Raw genomic sequence first — 27668 nt, 5'->3', positions numbered from 1 at the left:
GATATGCATGCAGTATTCAAGATGTGGGCATACATGGATTTATATAGAGGCAAGATCATATTTTCCGTCTTATTATCGATCCCTTTCTTCATGATTCCCAGCATTCCGTTAGCTTTTTTCACTGCCACTGCACATTGAGTGGATGTTTCTGGAGAACTATCCACAATGACTCCAAGATCTCTTTCTTGAGTGGTAACAGCTAATATAGGTCCTATCATTGTATATGTATAGTTGGGATTGTTTTCCCATGTGCATTACTTTGCATTTATCAACACTGAATTTCATTTGCTCTTTTGTTGCCCAGTCACTCAGTTTTGTGAGATCCCTTTGTAATTCTTCGTAGTCAGCTTTGGCCTTAACTACCAGGAGTAGTTTTGTATCATCTGCAAATTTTGCCACCTCTTCTTATCCCTTTTTTCGGATGATGTACGAATATGTTGAATAGTACTGGTCCCAGAACAGACCCCTGGTGGACACCACTATTCACCTTTCTCCATTCTGAAAACTGACCATTTATTCCTACCCTTTGTTTCCTATCTTTTAACCAGCTACTGATCCATGAGAGGACCTGTCCTCTTAACCCATGATAGCTTACTTTGCTGAAGAGCCTTTGCTGAGGGACCTTGTCAAAGGCTTTCTGAAAATCTAAGTACACTATGTCCACTAGTTCACCCTTGTCCACATGCTTGTTGACACCATCAAAGAATTCTAGTAGATTGGTGAGGCATGATTTCCCTTTATAAAAACCATGTTGACTCTTCCCCAACAAATCATGTTCATCTGTGTGTCTGACAATTCTGTTCTTTACTATAGTTCCAACCAGTTTGTCCAATACTGAAGTTAGGCTTACCAGGCTATAATTGCCAAGATCACCTCTGGAGCCTTTTTAAAAAACTGGCGTCATACTAGCTATCCTTCAGTCATCTGGTACAGAAGCTGATTTAAATGATAGGTTACATACCACAGTTAGTAGTTGTGCAATTTCACATTTGAGTTCCTTCAGAACTCTTGGGTGAATACCATTTGAGTCTCTCTTTCGCTCTTTTATTTGCTCCTTCCTGCTCAGGACCTAAACAAAATCCAAGCTTTAAATGCTCAACTACTGCACTGCTAATGTAAAACAGCTGAGTGAAAGATATCGTCTTCCCCCTTTTATAAATGGTAGCTAGACTCAAGGGAAGAATAATTTGTATCCTGGGGCTCTTATTAACTACTATCAAAAGATCAAATTCTTAAGAACTGATTTTCTGTAACAAGTACAACATTTTGGATTGTAAGGGAACTAGGAAGCTCAAGAGACACACTCATCATATAGATCAAACCAAAGAGAAACCCGAATCTAAAAAGAGACTGAAATGTTTGTGAGGTTCAATAAATGAACTAGAAACACCAACAACTCTCTCTTTTTGAAACTGGATAAGTGCTGGATTAAACACAGCTTGGTTAAAAAAAATCTACATCACAACTACGAAACTAGAAAAGCAACTAACTACCTTTCTTTCCATCATAAATTAATAATCAGATAGGATGACAAGTGTTAATTATTTTTCTTTTTTGCCCAGTGACCATGTCCCTCTTCACATTTCTAATACACTGGGAATCAGATTCACTAATGCTGTGAAAGGAAGGTGTAAATTAAAAGTACTAGGCCACAGGGTTATATCACCTGAAGGAAGTTATGTGATATTAATATTTTAAAGCTTCAAAATGGGCACACAGTTTTCAGTGAGAAGTACTATACATGCCTTGATACATGTCAAAAATATGGTTGAGAAATACAGTTACGAAACAATGAAGTAAAATACATGTAGCATATGAGTTCATTCTTTTTGATAAACTGAATAAGTACATATCTAGTGGCCGACTTGGAACACCGCTTCCTCTGCTTTCGTCCCCTAGCGCCCCTACTCTACTTGCGCTACATTGATGACATCTTCATCATCTGGACCCAGGGGAATTGGCTCTTGAGGAATTCCACCAGGATTTCAACAATTTCCACCCCACCACCAACCTCAGCCTGGACCAGTCCACACAAGAGATCCACTTCCTGGACACTACTGTGCAAATAAGCAATAGTCACAAACACCACCCTATACCAGAAATATTCTGTCCACTATACTTACCTACTTGCCTCCAGCTTTCATCCAGACCACATCACATGATCCATTGTCTACAGCCAAGCCCTAAGACACAACTGCATTTGCTCTAATCCCTCAGACAGAGAGAGCTACAGGATCACCTACAGGATCCCTACAAGCATTCTTAAAACTACAATACCCCACCTGGGGAAGTGAACAAACAGATTGACAGAGCCAGAAGGGTACCCAGAAGTCACCTACTACAGGACAGGCCCAACAAAGAAATAGAATGCCACTAGCCGTCATCTACAGCCCCCAACTAAAACCTCTCCAGCGCATCATCAAGGATCTACAACCTATCCTGAAGGATGATCCCTCACTCTCACAGACCTCGGGAGACAGGCCAGTCCTCGCTTACAGACAGCCCCACAACCTGAGGCAAATACTCACCAGCAACCACACACCACACAACAGAAATACCAACCCAGGAACCAATCCCTGCAACAAACCACATTGCCAACTCTGTCTGCATATCTATTCAAGGGACACCATCATAGGACCTAACCACATCAGCCACACCATCAAGGGCTCGTTCACCTGCACATCTAACAATGTGATATCTGCCATCATATGCCAGCAATGCCCCTCTGCCATGTACATTGGACAAAGTGGACAGTCTCTATGCAAACGAATAAATGGACACAAATCAGACATCAAGAATTGTAACATCAAAAACCAGTAGGAGAGCACTTCAATCTCCTTGGATACTCAATAACAGACTTAAAAGTGGCAATTCTTCAACAAAAAGCCTTCAAAAACAGACTTCAGCAAGAAATTGCAGAACTGGAATTAATTTGCAAATTTGACACCATCAGATTAGGCCTGAATAAAGACTGGGAGCAGCTGGGTCACTACAAAAAAATAATTTTCCCTCTTTTGATACTCACACCTTCTTGTCAAATGTTGAGAATGGGCCACATCCACCCTAATTGAATTGGCCTCATTTGCCCTGACCCCCCACTCGGTAAGGTAACTCCCATCTTTTCATGTGCTGTGTATTTATACCTGCCTACTGTATTTTCCACTTTATGCATCTGATGAAGTGAGTTATAGCCCATGAAAGCTTATGTCCAAATACATTTGTTAGTCTCTATGGTGCCACAAGGACTCCTCGTTGTTGTCACATCTAATGTGATCTACAATGTGTGTACATGCTATCACATGGAAGCAAGTCTCACATCCATGTCTACCCAGATTCCTCTATGTCTTTATATCTACTCGTTTTTAAACCTCCCTCACCTACATGGCAAGCTCTCTCTATTACTCATTGCCCCCCTCCCAGCTTTTTATTCAATGCCACTTGATCAGCTTTCATCTGGGATAGCATTTGAGCAGTACTGTTTGGCACACTTCAAAGTTATAATCTTTCTTAGTTTTAAATTCACTTCATTTTGTAATAACTTTTAATATAGAACAATACCACACAAGTAATTGAAAAATGACTATACCCTTATGTATAATATAAGGACGTATTCTAAAGGGTTTCCTTTAATAAAAAACTCCAGCTCAAGAGAAAAGCTTGAGCCACTTACAGGTGACAAGCTCTTGGGCTAAATATACATCATGTATGTACTTACATTTTAATTAAGAAGTGTGCTGTACAAATTCTTTCGCTGTTACTATTCTAACAAGATGACGAAATGGAATGTTTTGTAAGGGACTTTGCTATACTCTAGTTAAGAAAATGTTTTTTTTTAAATATTCAATCTTTTAATTTTGAAATCTCATAGAACATAGAGCAAAATCACCTTAATTAAGAACATCTTATTGTTGCAAACCAGGATATTATGATGTGTAAACACAACACTATTCAAAAGATAAGGGTAATTTATAAGACTTTATTGGATGTTCATGAATTATACACAATAAAAAAAGGGCAACTCTGAATTGCAGGACTAAAGGTTTTATCAAATGGTTTTGCAATGACATAGATCATGATAGCAAAGCTAGAGTCACCAAGATCCAGAGATGGAATTATAGCCAAGTAATTCAAACTGTGCCTGTTTTATATACTATGAGGATTCCACATAAAGCATCTTTATTTTCAAACAAAGCCCCAGCTGCTTGTTTTGAAAAACGTGTTTAAGTGCCCTTCCTCTAAACACCAGCAGAGAAGCTTTCATCTTAAGATGTATTGCTGTAGTTTTTCCCTGTACACATCACAAAGCAGCTTTCTTTGCAATGTAACATTCTAGAAATCTTTCCTTTAACATATTTGATGTCATTCTTGTGACTAAAGTGCAGGGTGGAGTCATGCCTGTGAATTACAACACTTTTTGTTCATAGCAAATAGAACAAGAATAAAGTTGCTTGCCATTTGAGATGGTGCAAATATTATAGGTACAGTATATACATATCCATTGTCTAAATCAATATCATATGATTCTGTTTAGACAGTTGCTAGCCCATTAATATGTTTGAGTGCCAAATACTACTGGTCCAGTTAGTAGAGCAATAGTGTGAAACTATTTCTAGTTACGTAAGTACTGGTAATAAAGAATATAGGCAAAGAAGTGAGGGTTGTCCAGCGGCTCAGGCAGGAGATTGAGTCAGGATCCTTAACATCTATTATTGGCACTGCTGCTGATCTGTTAGGGAAGTTTTACTTTACTTTAGGGAAGTTACTTAACCCATTTGTATCTCATTTTCCCCATCTGAAAATGTCATTAATAACCACAGCTCCTTACATGAGTGTTTGAGGTATAACACTGTTTTTATTTAAAATGTTTTTAGATCTTCAGATGAGATATTGAGAGCAAAACATTGCTATTACTAATTAAATTGCATTTTGCATGCTAAATGAGGGGCCTTTCCTTCACCCTTCCCAATGCAGCCCCTTAAACACTGAACCTTAACAGTTTGGTTGATATTGATCAAACTTTTGGAAGAAATAAATTGTGTTTTCTCCTGTTAAAAAGAAACCTATTCAGTCATAGACAATCCTGTGTTATTATTTTTAACAGCAATTTTTAACATGACCACTAGATGGAAATATTGTACTTACAGTTGGAGATGTGGCTGCAGACAACAATGGTAAAATCCCTCCACAAGCAATGATAATATTGTCTACCATCTGGGAAATGAGGTGGATCGTGTTGTGTACAAAAATAATGTTTTCATTGCTATTGACAAAGTCCATTACAGATTTTGTAGAATGACTATAAAAATAGAAGAAAAAAAGATATATTACAATACCAATGTTTTTTAAAAGTTTAGATTTTCTGCTTTTTGAAACCAGAACTTGAATGTTTCTTAGTTGTATGGCATTGTCTTTGTAATAATAAAAAGATAAAATGAAAATATTTTAAAATACTGATAGGAGCTATCCTAGCATAACAACTTTGTGGTATTTTTATTTTATACCAGACTATAACGATTTCTATACTATCCATTATAGAGCCCAGACACTGCCAACCTTATTCACACTGTTTAGTGCCTTACTTCACAAACAATTCTGTTGGAACCAGTGGGACTGCTCACGGACTAAAGTATTGTTCAACATGAATAAGGGTGGCAGAATTTGGCACTTGATACCTTTTAAAGCAGCTCTGATAATAACAAATGATCAGATTGTCTACAAGAGAGGTCCCTAGACTGATCTGTAGGCCACCAGTAGTCCACAAAGCACCTGCTGGTGTTCTTTGGAGAGCTGGTTAGTCACAAGCGTCAACTTCTTTTTATTTCCATTTGCTATATTCCACTAAAAGATAGCTAAAAATATAGAACTGTGTTCCTAATATTAATTTTCCATGTTAGTAATTGCTGTAAATGCCACAAGGATGAAATGATCAACATGAGGCACAACCATCCCCATGACTGCAAATAGGTGGGAAAGTGTCCATAGGACAAATTACTTTCAAGATGTAATTCACATTATGAAAATGTTTAGGAATCTTTGGCCTATTGCTTGTCCATACCACAGTATGAGTAATTAAATTATCCAGTTTATGAAATTAGTGGCCAGTAAACAAACAATTGGTCTTAATTGGAGAAGCAATTACAAACTAAACTTCTAATTTGCCTGTGAATTTTAGGTAAACAAAGGTGGCAAACATAAGGTGATTGGTATAAAAAACTACTACTACTGACTATTTTATAGTAAGGTCACACAAAACTGGAAATCAAATGTAAGTCAATTGGTAATCTCATTTAATTAAGTGATTTCTCAACTACTGATATTACAGCCTTTGCAGAATGAATTATGTCATTCTGGGAAATCGATGAAATAGTGCCTGATGTACCACTGGACTTTGATGACAAGTCATAACTATTAAGGTAGTTTCTTTGCTTAACTAAAAGGTAGAACAGAAGAGTCATCAAGGTGAAAAGCAATGTATTTAAACAATATATTCTTCTTTTTTAAAATGGTAAACAGATGCTTTTTAAAAAGGCACAAGATCACTTGTACTATTTTTTAAATTTTGAAAATGTGTTAAATACATAAATGAATTACGATGCTATGTCCAAAAATATACAGTTAATAGCAATGTGGCCGTTAAGTCTAATCAAGACAAAGCATGTCTTTATTGTTTTATAATTAGAAATCTCTACAGAAATGAAAACTTGTTTTTCAGCTAGATGTGACTGCCTAGTAAATTCTCCTGTATTAAGTCATCTGTATTAAGTCATAAAATAAATAAATTATTCAGATACAGATATACCCCTTAGGATGAAGGCTGGTGTGTGGAACAAATATTTCTGGATTAAGAATGCAAACACTTCCAAATGCTAGTAGTGGCTACTAAAAATAATGGCACAGATATTTGTCATCCCCATATTAAATGTAGTGGTTACTAGTAAAAAGTCCATTAAGACACAGTAATTCAGAAAGGATAGGTGAGATACTGCAGTTTTTATCCCTCACAAAGAATAGGAATTAACTGAGGCATGTCAGATACTATAATAAGGTAAGTCTGGTAAAGCTGACTTTACAATGGAAATTTACCTTTAAAAAAGTAGTTATCAATATATGTCTTGTATCTAATTATGTTTTTACTTCGCTGATAAACAGATATATAATAAAGTTAAAAAGAAGAAATATAGCTTTTCTACCTTCTCCAAACATGTACATCTGTTTCTAATGCAAACAGCAAATCTGTCAGCAGCCTCTGGTGCATTGGAGACCATTTAAACTCTGGAATACGAAACATAGTTGTGCGTGGACCTGGACTAAACTGGCGTCGTTGTTCTTCTGTCATTGGCATTCCTCTAAATCCCAAGTCAACTCGCAAGTCTCTGTCTTGCTGGGTAACAGACCGACCTTGCACAGCCTATGTTAACAAAAAGTTCAAAGTTTGTGTTAAACATATGCAATGAATTCTAAAACTGCACATGGATAAGATTTGGAGAAGGAGGAGCTATAATTGGAGCTGAAAATAAAAAATAAAATATACCAGTAGTGCCATCCAGATAAAGTTGGTGTAATTTGATGTAGCCTCATTGAAACTACTCCGATTTACACCAGCTAACAATCTAGCCTCACATCTGGGCCTTCATTTCAGTTGTTTAGTGACATTTTGCATTTCAGGTTCCTCAGCGTACACCCTGAAGGGATTTTGTTTATAGTGTGTTTATTTTTGGCAAGTTGATCTTGTCTAGATATTTTGAGGGGTGTGTGTGTGTGTGACACTCTATACTGTAACCCCCATATTTATATATAATTGTGATAGTGCACATAAATCATGCCATGTGAGATGTCAGGGGAAAGGTTATGATATGCTGAAAGCCATTGTTCTATATAACTATGGATATAATCAATGCATATGAAATAATAAGAATTGTATTGTAGGGTTTTCACTAAAATATGCTGTGGGTTTGGGAAGTGCCCAGATACTGGCTCTCCAGAGACAACGACAAGGGAGGTAACTAACTCGTAGGCAAGTGCTGAGCAGACATTGTCCAGTAGAGGAGTTACAATTCAATGACTCACTCACAGGAGACGTACTGGGGTATTGCTTCACCTTGTGAATCAGCAATGCCCACCTGACATGCCTGGACTTGTGTTCTCCAAGCACATGGGACTAAGGGTATAAACAAGAACACAAAGGCCCCATGATTGGCCTTTTCTCTCCTCCCTACCCCACCCCGTCCCCCATCCCCGAACCTATGCTGCAAGCAACAAGGACACTCAGAAGACTCCAACAGAGGAGACTGGCCCAGGTGTCGAGGGTGAAACCTGTGTACTGTGAACTGCAATATCCAGAGGGGTGAAAAAAAACTGCTTTATCTAGATGTTGCCCAGTCTAATAGGATTTAGATTGCAAACTTATGTATATATATTTTATTTTATTTTGGTAACCACTCTGACTTTTTGCCTATCATTTATAATCACTTAAAATCTACCTTTTGTAATCAATAAACATATTTTACTGTTTATCTTTACCAGTGAGTTTGCCTGAAGTATTTGCTAAATCTGCTCAGGTTTACAAAGGCTGGTGTATATCCACTATCCACTGATGAAGTGGTGAACTAATTAATAAACTTTCACTGCTCATTCCTGAGGTACAAGGCTGGGAGTTGGGGGGATTTGGCTGTGTCTTTCTCTGTGTGATTCATGAGTGGCTCCGGGAGCATTCATGCAATCTAGCTGGGTGTGGGGCTCCACATGTGGTTGTGCTAGTGATAACAGCACCCAGGGGAGTTTGCTGCTTGTCACTAGCAAAGCATTGTGAGACACAGCCCAGGCTGGAAAACTAACGAGGCACAGCGGTCCCACAGTCCCAGGCTGCACCCCAGGAATCCCGTCACAGGGGTAGTAATTTATATATATTTTAGGAGGATCATCATCATAGTCTTTTTTTTTCAGAAGTACAAATCTAGCTTTCCAGGTATCTTGTACCAGATTATGTCTTAATTGAGTAAGTTTTCTGGCCTCCCAAGACAGCCTTTAGTGTCTCCTAGCTGGTGGCTGATTTGTGGGTTATATTGTTTTAATTTCTAGGTAGTCCTGAGCTGTTTTCCCTTGGTGAACAAACACAAAGGGAAAAAAGGAATTATTTAGTGTGATACACAAGATTACTGGGAGGAAAATTTTTACAGAGAAAGAATTTAAACTGAATGTTCGGAAAATCTTCCTAATGATGAAATCACTTAGACTGTGGAACAAACTCCCAAAAAAGAAACAACAGAAGCCAGATTGCTTGGGATTACTTTAAAACCAGACTAGACAACATAAAAGAAATTTTATTGTAAGGAATAATATTGCATTAGCTGAAGATGCATTGGGTGATCTTTTCTTTTCGTTTTTTCTATTCTAAACAAAACAAATTTAGAACAAGTTGCTTTAAATGGACAACATTTTAGTCAGTGGATTTTTTTTAATCACATTCAATTGCAAATTCCTGAATACTGCATGCCGATTGTCAGCAAAAGACATCTATGGTGTATTTATTTTTGCATTGTAAAAAGCAGAATAGTACAGAAACCCAGCTCTAAAGTTCACTTGATCTTTAGTCTGAAATGTTGTAACCTCCGTTTTGAGAGCAGTAGAGGGACACATTGTTAACAGACCCGTTTGACAATTGAGTTAAGATTTAAATTTCTGCTGCTGCTGCTGCTTGTCTATTTTATATCTCATCAGAATAATTTTTACAGACTTGATCCTACACCAGTGAAGTCATGGGATTTTTACCATTGATTTGAATGAGACCAGGATCAGCTCCTAAAACCTGGGAGAGAACAGTAATTAAAATCAAGTGTGTGGGAACAAAAGGAGGTGGAAATTTCACCTAAAATGGAATCTGGAAATATCAAGAATATTTACACAATTTGGAGAGATCTTTCAGTCTTGAATTCTGTGGCCATAGTTTTCCTAGTGATTATATCTGTAATGTGGTTTAGTCTTTTTCTGTATCACATCAAACTGAAACAAGTATTTATAATAAACACTTAATTTTAGTAGTGTTTAGTACCCTCAGTAAGGATAAGGGTGCCATTGTGCTGGGGACTTCTAACTCCAACATAGATTAAAGACATGGTCCCTGGCCTGAAGAATTTACAATCTCAACAAAAGGCAACAAGTGAATTTATCAAAGGAGGGGGGAAGGAGGAGAGAGGAGAAAACAGAATAGTAACAGTGACAAGGTAAGATAGCGTAGCTCTGCCTATTTTGTTATATCTCTATATGTATAGAGCTATATATAGATATTGATTAAAACAGGACAGAAGAGGAAAATATCCTTACATCCCTCTCCCTTTGATATTTTAACCAAAAAAACCTACACTCCACAATAGAAGCAATCTGTTCCCCATTACTCCCCTATTTCTCAGTCCGTTTGCTGATTTTCCTGGAATCAGCAGGCTTTGTTTGATGATTTAGACTAAGAATAAAAACCATCTGGCAACTGAAAAATCAGAGTTTGAACAGCTTTGACACTTTCTTCTTCACTGAAGATTTTGGGTTTTTTTCTCTATTATGCAGAGTGCCTTAAAATATGGGGGATCCTATACCTTGCTTGAGGTGCTGCAGTAATTTTGAGAAGGTAGGTTTTCACCAATTTGGGAGTTTGCATACAAAAGAACCCATGCCTCCCTCTCATAGCACTTGTCAATGCATAGGTCAATGTATTGTACCTACATGCCAAATGCAGGAAGTGGAGGAAGAGGCTCAGTACTTCTGTTCACTGAAGGTTAGCATTACTCTTTTTCAGTCTCCTTGTTAAAGGAACTGTTCTTCTCCCTGAACAGTGGGGGTAGATTCAGGGAAGCCAGAGTCTGTTACTTTGAGAGGAGTACTGTAGCTTTTGTGGGGAGGGAACTGCCTTTGGAAGCCCTGAATTCCCAATATCTGAGACACACCACTACAGATTCTGGACTACTACTTCATGCAGCAGTGTTCTTCAGAAAGACAAGGTAGCCTTAGATGTTTGATCAGATGATGACCATTGTGCTGCTACAGATATCAGTATTCCTCTCAAGGTGTTAATGATGCTATGTTAAGTGGTGCCTGCTGCAAACTACTATACATAGCTCTACCAGGCCAGCATCTGTATCAGCTCTACCTGTCATCCCTAGTTTCAAGGGACTTGGTTGACAACCGAATCCATCTGACCACCTCCCTAGAGGAGTAACCTGTGTACACGGTTGTTTGCAGAAAGTTATTTGGTCATTTTAAAGCTCTCTCTAAATCAGACTCTCTTTTTGCCAAGTAAGTCATTACCAAGAATCCTTAAGTCGATGTGGCAATCTCAAGAGTGGCAAGGTGATGTCATCCATTTCTGACCTCTGGAGATTCTCAGCAAAGATCTCAGTGTCTTTCTGTAATACTGAATACAAGAGCCTCCATGGTGCCAACAATGTATGCACAATCCTGGAAGTGAAGTGAGGCTTGTCCTCCCACTTGAACAGCTTGAAATAATCTTTATCCTGTACCTGAGGATCAGGTAATTCTGGGACTGTCAGTATTCTTGTAAGGGGAGGGGCAAACTGAATTGAAGTGCTGTCTGTTGAGACACAGCCTCATGATGGTGGAGTGAGACCAGTGATGTAAAGCCTGGCCATGGAGGGCTGAAAGGTGGGCAGCAATCAGGCAATCCAAACTGGAAAGTGAGTTCCTTTTCCCATGCACGTGTGAATTGTTGGCCCAAATTGGTGATGTTTGCTAAAGCCATGAGGAGGGCACAGGAACTTACCCCTGTGCACAGCAGGTAAGGGGAGCAGCAGTGGTCAGGAAGGGAGGAGAAGGATAGTGGCTAAATGAAGTTGTTCTGGCCTGGAAGCTCTTAGAACTTCAGCGGGGCCAGCCTAGAATCTAGGAGGGGCTCTAAGTCTGGTGGGATCCTTGGCCCTACTGTGAGATCGGCAGAAGAGGTGGAGAATTTCCCAAACCCTAGGCGCTCCTGACCTACTCAGCAGAGCGCTGATTGTGTATCATAGTAAATTAGTTTGATCTGTTTTCTGCCTAGAATCCATAGCCATTAACAGGGCTTGGGAAGAGATATCTTGTCCACTACCTTGCTCCTTTTTTCCTGAGCATGATCCACTAGACTCCTTGAAGGAAAAGAAGGATTTCCAGTGGCTACCTTTGGTAGCCAGGTAAAGCTTTCCCAGAATAGTCCTCTGGGGTCTGAGAGAGTCAGATGTTGAACCCCTTATCAGAGACCCCAAAGTAGAAACACAATCACAGACTAAGGATGTGAATAATTCTCTTTGGGCACAGCCAGGAAAGCCATATACTGTGGGTGTTCCATTATCACAAGAGTTTCTCTGAAGTTTAGGCACTTCTTTTCTCTACGGTTCTCTGTATAAACCTATGATGGAGACAGCAAGAACTGGTAATGATTAGGGCTCAGTGTCTGTCACGGAGCTCATGGAAATCACAGATTCTGTGACTTTCCGTGACCTCCATGACTTCTGCAGCGGCCTGTGTGGATGACCCCAGCGCCAGCTGCTCAGGTGGCCCTGGGACAGTCTCACCAGCCACAGCGGCCCTGGGAACAGTCACACCAGCCGTTGCTTGGGCAGCCCCAGCAGCAGTCCCGAGGCAGCTGGAGCATCTGTGGTCTGCTGGCTCTGGCAATGGTCCCTGGGCGGGCGGCCAGAGTAGCCGCAGTCCGCAGCCCCCAGAAGCTGGTGCTGTGGACCCCAGGCAACCCCAGCAGCAGCCCTCCCACATGACCCCCTCCAACATTTAGTCACAGGTTTTTTTTTAATAAAAGTCATGGACTGGTCACAGGCCATGAATTTTTATTTATTGCCCATAACCTGTCCATGACTTTTACTAAAAGTACCCGTTACTAAATTGTAGCCTTAGTAATGGTGAGATAGTAAGGCTCTTATATACCACCAAAAAAGTTTTGAGTACTGTCTCCAAAGTTGGAACTCTACCCAAACACTGGTTGGCACGGAGAAACAAAGAGAATTAAACCATTAAAAACAGTGAAGAAACACTGGAAGTTATATTTTATTATACTCTGTCTTATAAAAAAGCCTAAGTAAAATACAGCGTGGTTGTAGCCATGTTGGCCCCAGGATATTAGAGAGACAAGGTGGGTAAGGTAATATCTTTTAATGGAGCAACTCTATTGATGCAAGAGAAGTGGGTCCAATAAAATTATTACCTCACGCACCTTGCTTAAGTAAAATACAAACATTTCTAGCCTTAAAACAGAAAAAAAGAATTTAGATGCATACAATAAACCTTTATAATTATTAGTCACATTGTCCACAAGAAATAAATCATGTGGGCTAATATAGTTCTCCAGCAAAGTTTTTAAAAGTAATATTCCATAATTGCAATGAGTGAGATTTTCTTATAGTAAAGTAAGATCATTAAACATGGACCACCCATTTTGAAAATAAAAATGTTTGCAAGACATACTTATGCTACGATGGTAAAGAAAATACCTTTAAAAGTTGGCCACAGCTGTGATTAGATATACTTTTGTGATTGGATTAATTATCCTATAATCAAATACATATATGTCACATACTGATATAATTATAGCACCTCTAACTTACTTGGGTTGTAGTAGTTGTCTGGATCTTCCTTATCTCCTTCCCTGCTTCTTTACCATCATCAGATCTTTCTGTATCTGATATTATACTTCCTGCATCAACATTAGGTAGACTTTTGCTACCAGAAGACTCTGTCTCCAGGGTTGTAGCAGTCATCTCAGCATATTCTAATCCTTTGGATGATGAAGCTAACTCCCTTTCAGAAAGGCTGCTCATTCCATCTGAAGTTGTATGAATCTTGAACTCCTTATCCTCTATTATACTTGAAGTACATGTCATATCTACACTACCAGTCATGTGAGCAAGCAATCCAAGATCACCACTCACACCAAGATGCATTTGAGTCTCTTGTACATTTGGAATAGTAATGTGATTACTGGAAAGTTCAGGTAGAAGTTTCTCTTCTTGGTTGGGTATTTTATCAAAAAGAAATGAGGTATTGTTAGTAGAAGGTTCATCTTTCTCATCAGCCAGTGTTATCAAAGGCCCATTATCCTTCTCTTCGCTTTTCTTAATGATACCAACACTACCATGGACATTGTTTTGGAGTTTCTCAACAGCAGCACTATATACATTATCTAAAAGGGATTCAACTTCCACGAGGGCACCATTCTCTCCAGTTACCAGAGTCTCTGGTGATAAATCCATATCATCAAGCTTTACTTCTGTGGCTTCTACCTTTTCAGCTTTTATATCAACTAACAGATCATGAACCTCAACATGTACACCCCCTCCTGGTCTATCTGAACTTCCAAGCACATCATCTGACACCTTTGTAGCCATGAGCAAGTCCCTGGTATCTGTGCTGACAGGGTAATCTGTTTCACTTTCTGGGCTTTGGCTTTGTGAAAGGTCTTCTATCTCTCGAATTTCCAGTCCACCTTTTGCTCCTGTTGTCTGAGATGAAAGGCCTGAGATAGTGCTCACATTCCCCTTTTTCCCCTTTTTTATGTTCTCTTCCTCTTGCCTTTGATATTCTTCATACATTTTTGCTAGATACTCCTTGTGAGCTTCATAGGTGACCTTAAATGGAACATGACAGATCATAATTTCAGAGTAAATATATACTTTGTTAATTTAGGGGGGAATCAATAGTATAATTAATGTATAGTTCATTAAACATTTCACAGTAAAGAACTCACACTAATAAAGAAAAATGCTAACCTATCACGTCCTATGCTATCCACAAGATGGCACTGAATCACTTTATATTGTATCTACTGTATTACTGACCCCTTTGGCTTAGGAAGATATTGGGATCAACAGAAATGCCAGAAACTAATTCTTACCTTGGAATGTGCTATAGAAAGAGTATCCACCCAGACCCTCCAGCCTCCCCATTCATATTTTATTGCATGGTACAAGAGAATACGGAAGATGTTGTACACCATCTCTGTGATTTTCTGTTCTTCGGAGTTCTTAGGGTTAATATATCCCAGAGAAAACATCCAGTCCTGCCACACCGAACACTGAAGTAAACATCTAAAGAAAAATAATTAGGTCAAAATATATCCAAAAGAAATTCAACTTTTTTTTTTCATTTTTTTTAAAATTCAGATGAGAAGAACAGGATGAAAAAAACAATTTAAATAGCCTCTCTCCTATGAGCGTCAATGTAATCTTAATAGAGCACTTATTTTTGTTTTAAATTCAGGATCTTAAAATGTTGTTAAGTTAAACATTGTGAACAAAACAAAAATATCTATCACTGATTTAAAATTAACTACCGGGTGTTCATACCATTTGTTTTAACCACATATTTACTGCACATTATGTAAAACTGCACAATACAATACTCAAGACTATTATCCAAAATTTGTTATGTGTTAACAACATTGAGTGTGGCAACAGCTGACCTATTTCTGTTATTGGGAGAAATAATATTTGATTTACATACCTTCTGTTTTCACGACTATTACTGAAAAGTTTTATCATATCAGATAAAAACAAACGTCGAACTTCCATCAGCTCTGCACTTGGTGTGGAATTTTTTAACAATGTTGCCACCACTTTAAGAATCACTGTAAAGGAGCAAATATGTTACATAACACATTTTTAAATCCCATCCAAAAACCAGCTGTTGACATCATAAAATAAAAGTATTGAATAAAAGCCTATTTTCTTTCAAGGACTCAAGATATTAACTGCTCTTGCAATCTGAAATAACACTTTCTTAAAAAAAAACCTCTCGCCATTAATTTGAAACAAACATAAAATAATCTCCTTACTTGGATTCTGAATTTTCACTGTAGAATCTGGCTCTGGATGTGGTTTATGAACAACTTGAGTGCATACTTGTTCTGTCAAAATCTAAAACAAACCAATTATTTTTTACCATCTATTCATTTTATAGCATAAACTTCAAATTTCTATTTGACCTTATTGAGCTGTGGTTTATTATGAACAATGGAACAGTGTGTGTGTTTGGCCTTGATACAAAAAAAAAACAAACAAAAAACCTTTAATAAAATAATAATGTTGATGCAATGATGCAAAGGAAGAAATAGATTTTAATTACAAACCAATCCTGAATGCAAAGAATCAAGTTTTCATTTCATATATTAACAAATAAATTTATTCTGGGAAAGCTATGAACTTTTTAAAACACTTTTTAACTGTCAAAGCACCCCTTCTCCCCTGGTTCCAATCCACCTTAATATCTAGATTATTTTAATTAGAGTTCAGTATCACCTCAGAACATTTTGCTGTAAAACTGCCAAAATTCCACATATTTCCACTACAGATAAGGTGTCTCAAATGTGAACATTTTATAAATGAAATCTTGGCTGACTTTTGTGTAATAATATTATTTTGAATATATAGACCTGTTCAAACCATATGCTGCCAAAAAACTGTATGGTTTCAGGTACTGATTCAAACCCTTATATCATGACGAAGGTTAAGGCAGGCCCATGACTGGACAGGTGAATGAGCTAGTATTCAGCACATCTCCAAAATTCTAAGTTGTTCCCACTAAAGTAATAATTATCTGCTGTCTTCTGGGTAGGGCTCGGGGCACCAACTTCAATAGGAACTGTTGGGTGCTCTACACTTTTGAAAATCAGGCCACTTATTAAGGAGCCTAAATACGGACTGAACAGCCTGACTTTTGAGATCCATTTTTAAAAATCTTCTCATATTCTTATGCCAAGGTGTTAGATGATATGGTGGTAGAAATGCCTGCACCCAGTTTACCCTAGAGAATACATTGTTGGCACCTTCTGTAAGGTGGGCAAGAAATTTCCTATCATAGAGAAGATTAAGAAGTGGTTAAAATAGTAGTCCATGACCAAGAGCAGCCTCTCCCAGAAGACACTTAAGTATAAAGAAGGGGCAGGTGGAACCCTTAGCCTGTAGGGAAGATCGGGGGTTGAAAGTATGTGTTGGTCAAGTATCTGTTTAGTTGCGAAAACTTTGTCATTTCATAATGAAACAATCATATTTCCCATTTTGTTCACCATTGTGTGGACTTTGGGGTTTCATATGAGTATAAAACTTTGAGCAAAACTCATGGATTTTGGAAATCAGTAAATAAAACCCATCAGAATTTCTTCAGTTAAACTGTACAAAGAACTACTCAGTTGGTTTTGTCCTGTTCTAATTTTTAAGACCTACATACAGAAGCTGAAAATAGATAAACTAAATTAAAGAAAGCCACAGTAAACAGAGATTTATATACAACTATGCAGCATATGGCTCAATACACAAAGAATCCTGTAGAGAATCTAAAAACTTTCAGCATGAGGATTAAATTAATGATGCTTGGTGAAACTGTGCAATGAATTTTGAATGGTTAAAGTACAAATCCCAGTTGGAAAAACTGACCTGAGTCTACTGAATCATGGTGCTGGTTAAATAAACTAGTTTTATTATTTAAGTTTAAGATTCATTAAGGAATAATGGTAAGAAATGTAAGAAAATATTTTTACAGTTGGTAGTAAGGACAAAAACCAAACCAAAACAAAAACCACCACCCCTGATGAACAGTACAGTCTCTCTGGAACTGTACCGAAGTCAGGGGAAATGTTCTCTACTATATCAAAGCTTGATGATATTGACAACTAAATTGGTTCTTTGGAGTGTAGGGAATATATATTACTTTTGTAACGTAAAAAATGCAGATTCTTACTCTCTTAAGCGGTTAGTGATATGTAAACTATTATGTAGTTTTACTATGTACAGTTAAAACTCATTGATTTGAGATCTACCATACCATTCTCTCACTAGAAGGGAAAACCTATAATGGCAGCAGACCGTAAAAGAGACCCAGTTTGGGAATATTTTAATGAAGTTCCTCTACCTGTGGGTAATACAGACATGCATGCAAAATACAAACAGTGCAACAAAGAAATGCAAGGCCTGGTTGCCCAAATGAAACAACATCATGAAAAGTGTTCCTTCTCAGCAGGAATCCGCGTTGAAGATGATGAACGGAACGTCTGAACATGCAGAATGTTTAGGTTGGTAAACTTTTTTATTTCATACTTCTTTCTTGTGGACTGCCTGTCTTCCTTTTTAAATTCTCATGTTTGAGCAAAAAAATATAGTTGTTACTCTATGGTACTATCATTTTAGATGCAATTGTGATAAAAAATAAATAGCTGAAATAGGCAGATCTTCTTTTCATCTTTAAAGTAGTACTGAGTGTCAGTGAATTCAATGAAGAAAAATAACTTGAAAAGGCACCCTGAAGATACTCATACTTAGTTAAACCTCCAAAATAAGAGATTTAAATCTGCCTCACATGTTAATGCAGGGCCAAATTAAGAGAAAAAGTAGGCAATATTCACCCTTTCATAACTATTATTCTTCTAGATGCGTTGCATAAGTCCATCACATTGTAGTTGTATGTGCAATTTTCCCTAGTGTTGGTTGGACGAGTGGCCCCGCCCATCTCAGGCTCCTCCTGCTTTGATAGGAGGGTATAAATGGCAGAGCCACCCCAACCCTCCTCCCACCAAATCCTCCCTTATGCAGAGGTAAGTGCATACAGCCTAGTAAATATGCAGACAGATGACCATGTTGCTGCTCTGCAGATGTCCACAATAGGGACATGTCCCATAAATGCTGCAGAGGCTGAATGCACTGTCTAGTTGAGTGCGCTGTCAGCTTCTCAGGATGCACTGTGCTTTTGGCAGTGTAACACAGTGATGCAGTTTGTAATCCATTTTGAAAGTCACTGTGCTGTAACTGATTGACCTCTAACTAATTCCACATAAGAAACAAAGATCTGGGAAAATATCTGGCAAGTCTTTGTCCTGATCAGGTAAAATGCTAACGCACACATCCAAAATGTGCAGGTTTTGTTCATCCTTGTAAGCATGCATTTTGGGAAAAGACCCAGCAAGTATATAGACTGATTTAGGTGGAAATCAGATACCACATTTGAGAGAAACTTAGGGTGAGGCTGAAGTTGGACCTTGTCTTCAGAGAAAATGGTGTTTGGAGGATTAGTTTCAAGGGCATTCAGTTCACCTACTCTCCTAGCCCAGGTGATGGCTACCAAGAAGGACACCTTTGCTGAGAGGTGCAGAAATGAACAAGATGCTAAAGGCTTAAATGGAGGGCCCACAAGAGCAGACAAAACTAAATTCAAGTCTCAAGGTGGCACCGGATCGCAAATAGATAGAAACAGTCCATCTAGACCATTGAAGAACCTGGTAATGATAAGGTTGGTTAAAAACATTTCTACCATCAATTCAAGTATGAAGTGCTGAGACTGCAGTCAGAGGCACCTTAATGGAGATGAGTACTACACCTGACTCCTAAAAATGCAAAACATATTCAAAACTTGATTAAAAATTTCTGTACTAAGAGATATGTTATGGGTACGGGCCCAGATAAGTGCTTCCATTTACATGAAGGTAAGGAGTTCTAGTGAAAGGTTTCCGACTATTAAGGATGCATACAGTGTTGTAGCCATGTCGATCTGAGGATATTAGAGAGACAGAGTGAGGTAATATCATTTATTAGATCAAATTCTGTTGGTGAGAGAGACAAGCTTTTGTGCTACACAGAGCTTTTCTGTCTTGAAAGCTCATTTCTCTCATCAACAGAAGTTAGTCTAATCAAAGATATTACCTCACCCATCTTGTGTCTCCTCTATTAAAGATGATGTTCTGGACTGCCACTGAACTGTGTGCCTCCTCTGTATTTAACCACTGATGAATCAAACCATGAGGTGCAACACCTGAGAATTCAGGTGCAGCATGTACCTGTGATTCTGAATTATCAAGTCTCTGATCAGTGGTAAGAGCAAGAGTTCCCAAGTGGACAGCTTGAGTAGGTTGGAACAACATAGTTGCCTCGGCCAGACAGGAGCTATGAGAATCATTTTACCTTGATTTTGGTTCAGCTTGAAAATGACCTTGGGAATTAGAGATGCCGGTAGGTATGCATACAGCAGGTCCTTGTCCCAGAAAACAATGAAGCTGGAACAGCAGCGTTGAGAGACCATTTGTGGTCTAAGCTGAAGGATCTGCTCAAGTGGTCCAACAGGCCATCTCAAACACCCGGCAACTAAGATGCCCTGGGAATGATCAAACTCCATATGCACAAGTTCCAGAATTTGTTCCACATGGTCTTGACCTAGTGTCCTCGTTTGTTCATTCAGAATATTGCTATGGTATTACTGGTGGGCACATGCGAGTCTTGCCCTGAATGTGAGGCAGGAACTGCTCTCAGAGTATATTGCATGCAACTTAAGAACATATATGTGTAAATAGGCCTTATGGACAGGCTGAGCCTGAACATCGTCCACGTTCACTCCCCACCCACCCCAGGGCTGAAGTATTTGTTACCAAAGGAATAGAAGGGGAGGCAGAAAGAAGGTGATTCCTCCCCCAACCATGTTGTCTTGTCTCATCCACCAATTCAGAGATCACAACATTCTGTCCAGGATGTATACAAGCTTGTCAAGTTGGTGAACATGAGGATGATAGACTGACTTAAGCCAAGCTTGCATTGCTCTGAGGTGCAGCCTGGCATAAGGGATCACATATGATCACATGCAGTTGTGAGACCTAGAAGCCTGAGGCAATTCCTCTCTGTGGCTCGTGACTGATCCTTGAGTGACACACACAGTGTATGAAGAGATGTTGGTGGACCAGCAAAATGCCTGCACCACTACCAATAATTATTGACAAAGCAGCCAAGTCAGTAAGCCTTTAGTGGGCTTGTACAGTAGCCTTAGCAAGAAGCCAGGAGCAGAGGCGGGAGCTGGCCCTGTGTCCTTCCTGATAAGACCTCTGTTGAAACTGCTGAGTTATGTATTTTAGAAAAAAAAGGAAGGTTATCTATGTCTTCCCTTTGGGATCTGTTTCTCAGGGTCCTCAAAACATGTGGGCTCTGCAAAAACCCATCTGTCTAATTAATGGCTTGACGGAACCTCTTGCTTAAACTTAGAAATTGTTTGCTTAACAAGTTGGGTTTTTTTTATTGACATGTTATTGTTACACTAACCCAAACAAATAAGGAGAGAAAGTATGGGGTAGGTGGACTCTTCAGGGACACTTCATAGACACAGCTTAGGGTCTCCAAAAGCAGCTGAAAGACTGGCCAATTGGACGGCTGTCATTGTACCACTCAAAGACCGCTCCAGACTTCAGTAATTATTGATTTTGGGGGTGTTTTAGTAATCTGTTGTGGACGAGTGTAAGTGCTTGAGACTAAAATAAAGTGCAGCTTTAAGTGAAAGCACTCTTGTATTGTACTGATTGTGCTAGCCACCTACTGGTCAGACAGCCATGTCTCCATTGATTTATTTACTGCCATCACCTCACCCAGAGTAATAATTACCAAGAACTTTGGGTTTTAAGAGTCATGGTAACAAGAGGTCCTGAATAGTGTGGAACCTGGCAGAGGTCTAGACTAAGACCATTCCAATTAACTCTTTATTATTTGTAGAGGTGATAACACTGATGTCTCTTTGTTTACATTAAGGGGCAGGTTGCTGAACAGTTAGATAGTCTGACAGACAGTGGACTTTACTTGGTACCCAGAACAACCCCAAACCAACCAAGCATCCAGGCAAGAGTACACACTGACATCTGTCTGGCAGGGGTAGGCTGCATTTACTGCCATGCACTTGGTGAAAAGCCTCAGTGATAACAACAAACCAAAGGGCAGAACTGTGAATCTTAATGAGCCTCTCCTTCCACACACTTTAGGAACCTCCTGTGACCAGGGTGGTTTGCCGCATCGAAAGTAGGCATCCTATAAGTTGAATTCAGCATAACAGCCTCCTGAATCAAGGGGAGGAATAATAGGAGCAAGGGGCACCATATGGAACTTTATATTTTTGATGTATCTGTTTAGACTCCAAAGGGCTAGGAAGGGTCTGAGACTCCTCTGGCTTTGGTTATTAGAAAGTATCGGCCGGGGGGGGGGGGGAGGGAATCCCCACCCTGAAGAAGAAGTGGCACTTCTTCAGCTCCCGAAGAACCTAGAGTCTGCACTTCTTGAATTAGTACAGGCTTTTGAGAATGGTTCCTGAAAAGGGACCGGAAAGTGGCACGGGAGTAGAGGATACAAAGAGTTGTAGAGAATGTCCCAATTCCACCATGCTTCATACCCACTTGTTTGAGGTGATAGCATGCAGGAAATGTGATAAGCTGTTCCTGAAGGGAGGAGAAGGGCCAGAAAAATCTGGCTAGTTAAGGCTGCTGTCATCAACATAGGAATCAAACAGGGGGGCTTTGAGACTTGAGGCTGCTGGATGATGTGACTGAGGTCATGGGAGCTGGAGGCCTCCTGCTCCAAGAGTTTTGCTTGCCTGTAGAATGGTCAGGCTGTCTATAGGACTAGAATTGCTGTCTTGACTGATATTGAGGATGATATTTTGTCCTCTTTGTATCCTGGATGTATAGACCTAAGAAGTTTAAGACTGCTCTAGAGTCCTTTAGTGTGTGTAATGCCTCATCCATTTTGGATGAGAATAAGGCACAGTCCTTTAAAGGGAGGCTCTCAATCATCTGTTGTACTTCTGCAGCTATCTTGGTATCTTCTGCAGAGATCTTGGGTTTTTGCATCCTTTTCTGCGGGGAGACCCTTGTCCCTGGCCTTGATATCTGTAATTTCCTGCAGCTAATAGTGAGCCTGGAATAGCATGCAAGTAAAACTGCTCAAAACCTCGGGATGTAAACTGGTGTTTGTAATCCGTTCATTTAACCACCAGTGGAACAGACGAAAGGGTTTGCAACAGGGTCTTAATAGGCCACATGATGGCCTTATCTATAGGTAGGGCTACCTTTCCAACCATAGCTGGATGCAAACTCTCTCTACTTGTATTCTTCGGAGGAGCTCTTGGTAGACTTTAAATTCTCTGGTACCACTGAGGACACTTCCAGTTCCAGATCCTCATCCAGAAGACAAGCCAGTGTGAGCATGAAAGGCTTCCTAACTATTGGAAGCATGCAAAGATATGGAGTCATTACCAGAGGTCTAAACAGAGACACAGAGGAGGCAGATGAATGTATTAACATGCCTAAGGTTGATGGGCCCACAGCAGACTACACAAGTGTGGTACCTGTGACTGTGCCAGAATAGCTTCTTCACCCTGAATCAATGGTGATGGCAGTACCAAATGGCATAATAGGTCTCTTGCTGCCATATAGGACTCCACAATTGTTGACACCAGTATAGGAGGTTGTCTCACTGTGATCAGTGAGGGCTGATGTACTGTCACAGCCGAAGTAGTAACTGGTCTTGATGGTCTCCGGGGGGAGGATACTGGAGTCAATGGCTCAGGTCTATGGGTGTCAGTGTGAGCCGGTACCAGGGAGCATTAAGCCAAAGAGCGCGCTTTACCCTTGGTACCAGACTGACCTTCTGTAGGAAGTCTCATACCATGAACCTCAAAGAACCTGATGGCAACTTTTTCTTATGTTTCTGAGACCTGGATTGTTCTCTGCCTTAGATCTTAAAAGAGCAATACTGGCAATGGGGATCTCCCAAGACTTTTCTCTGTTGGCAATGCCAAGGGAGCACACCCGGAAGGAGCTGTGAATGAGCTCCCTCACCATGACCAAGGGGGTTTGAATACCAGACAAAGAGCCACTTCCATAACAATATATGGAATATATGGAAAGTTGAGGAGCTCCTCTTTCAGCTTTTTCATTCTGCATTTAAGCCCCAGCAGATTGAGCACTTGTCTCTTAGATGGTCTTCAATGAAGCATGTTACCACAAATGAAGGTCACTGTCAGACATTGGCTTTCAACAACCAGAATCAGGCTTGAAACCCAGAGACTTTGGTATTGGCTCCACCAGTACCAGGCAAGGCACGGATTAGAAGAATGAAGAAAAGAAAAAATGTAAACAAATTAAAAAGTAGAAAGGGAAAAAAAAGTCCAATGTATGAAGAACAGTACCACTGGACAAAAAGTAAGCTGAAGTACCCACAACTTTGTTCTGAATCCTCCAGCTACTGACCACAAACAGTCAGAAGCGACTGAAGGAGGGGTGGGGCAGCTTTGCCCTTTATGTCTTTCTCCCTGAACACAAGGAGCCAGGGATGGATGAAGCCACCCCTATTGGTACTGCTAGGGATGACTCTCCAGCACTGGTACATGAGACATGCCCACACAGCATAACGGACACATGCAAACACTCAAAGAAGAAAACAAGGCTCAAATAGTATTTACATATCCTCTGTGTTTTGAGAATTCATAACATACTTGGGCAGATATCACTCTTAAAACTATCAGTTCACTAATGATCCAAATTCTATTTCAAAACATGGCAAGCCCATTTGTTAACTGGTAATCAAGCTTGTTCCGGTTGTAAATATTTAATATCTTTGTTTACATAGAATCCTTTTATCATCACCAGTCATTTAGAAAACACCACAAATGCATGTGACACTTTACAAGAGATAGCAGAACAAAATCCCTGTCTCAAAGGCTTACAATACAGTCTTGGGGCAAATATCTTTTACATATTATGTAGCCTTTCATCTCAGTTCTGATCACATGCAATTATGGTACCTGAAAGTATCTGAAACAAAATCATTCAATTATTTTAGATCAGCCTCTCCTGCAACTTTGAACTTTTATCAAAGAAATGTAGGCACTGCTATATAGTAAGCAAGAGTCTTCACTGGGTCATTTAGCATCACTTACTTTCAGAAGCTTATAATTATGACAAAAATGTGTGTGGTCAGGATCATCAAAGGTCAATATCATATTTATAAATCATAAGAATGATTCAAGTCAACTATCATGTTTCATGAACTGAGCACATTTAGACACTCCATATCTACGGCCCCTTATTCTTCTGATGCATGCTTGTAACTCTGAACAGAAAGTTAGTAGTATTAAAACACAGATCTAACTGAGCATGAGAGACACAACAGTTCAATTATCCCAACTCAACTGTCTCAACCTAAGCAAATTGTCTTGCGTTTTTTCTAATTGGAGATTGATATAGCTAATCCCATCAAACTTTAAAATTTACATTGCAATGGTACAGAAACATACCATGGGTTTTTTTGTGCCAACCTGAAAACTTTTCTGACAGCTTACCACAAAAAGATGAATCAGCAATTTGGTAAGTCCTTCTGGCTTCATAAAAGGAGTGTGTGTTTAAGGCCATAACTAGCAATTCAAAAGCAAGTAAATTCAAGAGGTTTGCTTTCTGGCCAGATCCAAAAAACTACTGCAGAATATTTCTCTCACTCCCTCGGAAAAGAGCTTGCATATTATTACTCCATATTATTTCTCATTTTACAGTGGGAAAACTGAGAAAATGAGATTTTCCTGAGGCCACACTGTGAATCACTGGCAAAGCCAGGATTAGAACTCAGTAAAGGAAAGTAATGTTAATGTAACTAGAGGTTCTTGAGATAAGTGGTCCCTTTCTGAATTCCACTGTGGGCACACTTGTGCTCCATGTACCTGAGACTGGAGAATATTTGCAAGTAGCGTCCATTGATCTGTGCTCCTGACCTCCTCATGCTCTTTACCAAAGGAATAAGGGATGAGGCGGACTGACCACCTCTCCAGTTCCTTCTGTACTATGAAGTCAGTCATGAACTGATGCAGAGGGGCAGGAGGGTGTGTAGTGGAATACAAATAGGGACCACACATCAAAAAGAACTCATTACAATAAGGTAAGTAACTTCTTACCTTTCTTCTTTGAGTTGTGGTTCCTATGTGTATTCTTCTGTGGGTGACTGACAAGGAGTACTTAAAGAGGAGGTGGATGGGAGGATGCTTGTGGTATAGCTGCTTGCAGGATTAATGTCCCAAAGAATGCATCAGTGGCAGAGTCCTGGATTAAGGTGTAATGTCTTATAAATGTGTGGATGGATCTCCATGTAGCTGCTCTGCAAATACCAAGAAAGGGTACCTCTTGAAGTGATGCTATTGAGGTTGCCTGAGCCCTTATAGAGTGAGCTCTTACCCATGTGAGGGAGGAAGCTGTGTCAACTGAAAGCAGGATACAGCTAGAGGTCCTGTGAGAAGACATGGCTTATCCTCATACTTGTTCTGCTATGGCAATGAACAGTCTAGGTGACGTCCTAATATGTTTTGTTCTCTTCAGGTAGAATGCCAATGCTCATCATAGGTGGAGGGAACGAAGTCTACACACCTCATTAGAGGCGTGGGGCTTTGGGAAAAACACAAGTGAATTGACTGGTTTCTGAAACTATTTTAAGACTGGATTTTGGGTGTAGTAATCACAAGACATCCTTATGGAATATTGTGTTTGGTGCATCCACCATTAAGGAGCCTAGTACTCCTACTCTTCTGGCTGAGGTGATGGCAACAAGGAAGGCAACCCTCACTGATAGGCAAGAAATGGAACACAGAGCTAGCAGTTTTATGTTATGGGAGGTTTAGCGAGTGCTGAAAGCACTAAAGAAAGATTCCCCTTGGGGGACTGGTTTTTTCGCAGCTGGAAAGTTTCTGACCAGCTTTCAACAACCTGACTGTTATCGGGTGCTAAATATCAAGGAACCATCCACTGGGAGGTGACACACACTAATTACTGCTAGTGAATTTGCAGGGAGCTAAGGGAAAAGCCCATAATCTTGAGGATAAGAATAAAATCCAAAATTGTGGGAATATCAAGTGCCTCTGGAGACATAGTTTTTTTGGGCCCAGACAGATGAAGGTTTCCACTTGGCTAGATTACATTTTCCAGTGGAGTCTTTTCTGTTACTAATGAGAATAATTTTCACAGCTTCAGAACAGGAATGTTCTAGGCTCAGTGCCCATCCAAATACCAAGCCATGAGAAGAAAGCACTGGGGTTGTGATGTCTGACCATGCCATTTTTCTGGATCAAGAAATCTGAAAAGATTTGAATATTAAGTGGACGGGAATGACATTTGTAGGAGGTGTGGAAAGCAAAATTGCCTGGGCCATCTGAGGGTAATGAGGATGACTTAGGCCCTGTCTTGTCAAAGTTTCAATAGAACCAGAGATAATAGTGCAATGGGAGAGAAGACATAACTGAAGTGATTTGTCCAAGGTAGGAGAGGACCATTGCTCACTGGAGCAGTTTACTTTACCTTTCCTGTTTCCCATTGAGTGAAGATGCTGTTTATTACTGAATCATGTAATTCCCACTTGTGATAGGTGGCAAAACGCCTGCTGAGGCTGTCCACCAGCACATTTTTGGTGTCTGGGAGATACACTGTAGATAGGGTTAACGTAGTTCTGCATACAGTAGGTCCATAAGTTGACCCCTTCTATAAAGAGCAGTCTCTCCCTCTTATTTATATGGAAAACAGTAGTTATGTTGTCCGACATTATCAGGATGTGCTGGGATTGTGTGAATGGTAGGAATGCTTTGTTGTAGGGCTCTCAGTTCCAGAAGATTGATGTGCATTCTGGCTGCCAGAGTGATCCTAGTGTCATGTGATTGTCTATGTGAGCTCCCCATCCTACCAGGGAGAGGTTTGTAATTATCTTGTTGGATGTGAGGGATAAAAATGGAACTCTTATGCACACGTGTCCAGCATCCCTCCACCATTCCCTCACTTGGAAGGAACTGTCCCTATGGTATTCATGCTGTGTGTGTTTGGTGTACATACCGTTTGGAGCCAGCTTACCGGCAATGAAGGTTAAATC

General features: G+C 39.7%; 1 protein-coding gene across 5 annotated transcripts in view; it reads right to left on the bottom strand.

The window, feature by feature from the left end:
- Positions 1-27668, bottom strand: part of NBEA (neurobeachin) — an 858254-nt gene that overhangs the window by 502994 nt on the left and 327592 nt on the right. For all 5 annotated transcript variants that reach the window (XM_048847621.2, XM_048847613.2, XM_048847638.2 and 2 more), the window contains 6 exons: positions 15821-15902; positions 15490-15613; positions 14882-15074; positions 13596-14615; positions 7191-7408; positions 5143-5296 (listed from right to left, as the gene is read on the bottom strand). In XM_048847621.2, coding sequence (XP_048703578.1) covers positions 5143-5296; positions 7191-7408; positions 13596-14615; positions 14882-15074; positions 15490-15613; positions 15821-15902 — 1791 coding nt within the window. The remainder of the gene's footprint in view (positions 1-5142; positions 5297-7190; positions 7409-13595; positions 14616-14881; positions 15075-15489; positions 15614-15820; positions 15903-27668) is intronic.

This window comes from Caretta caretta, chromosome 1 (genome assembly GCF_965140235.1).
Source record: "Caretta caretta isolate rCarCar2 chromosome 1, rCarCar1.hap1, whole genome shotgun sequence".
NCBI lineage: Eukaryota > Metazoa > Chordata > Testudines > Cheloniidae > Caretta > Caretta caretta.
The sequence above is the reverse complement of the archived record's forward strand: the minus strand, read 5'-3'. Positions and strand labels throughout refer to the sequence as shown.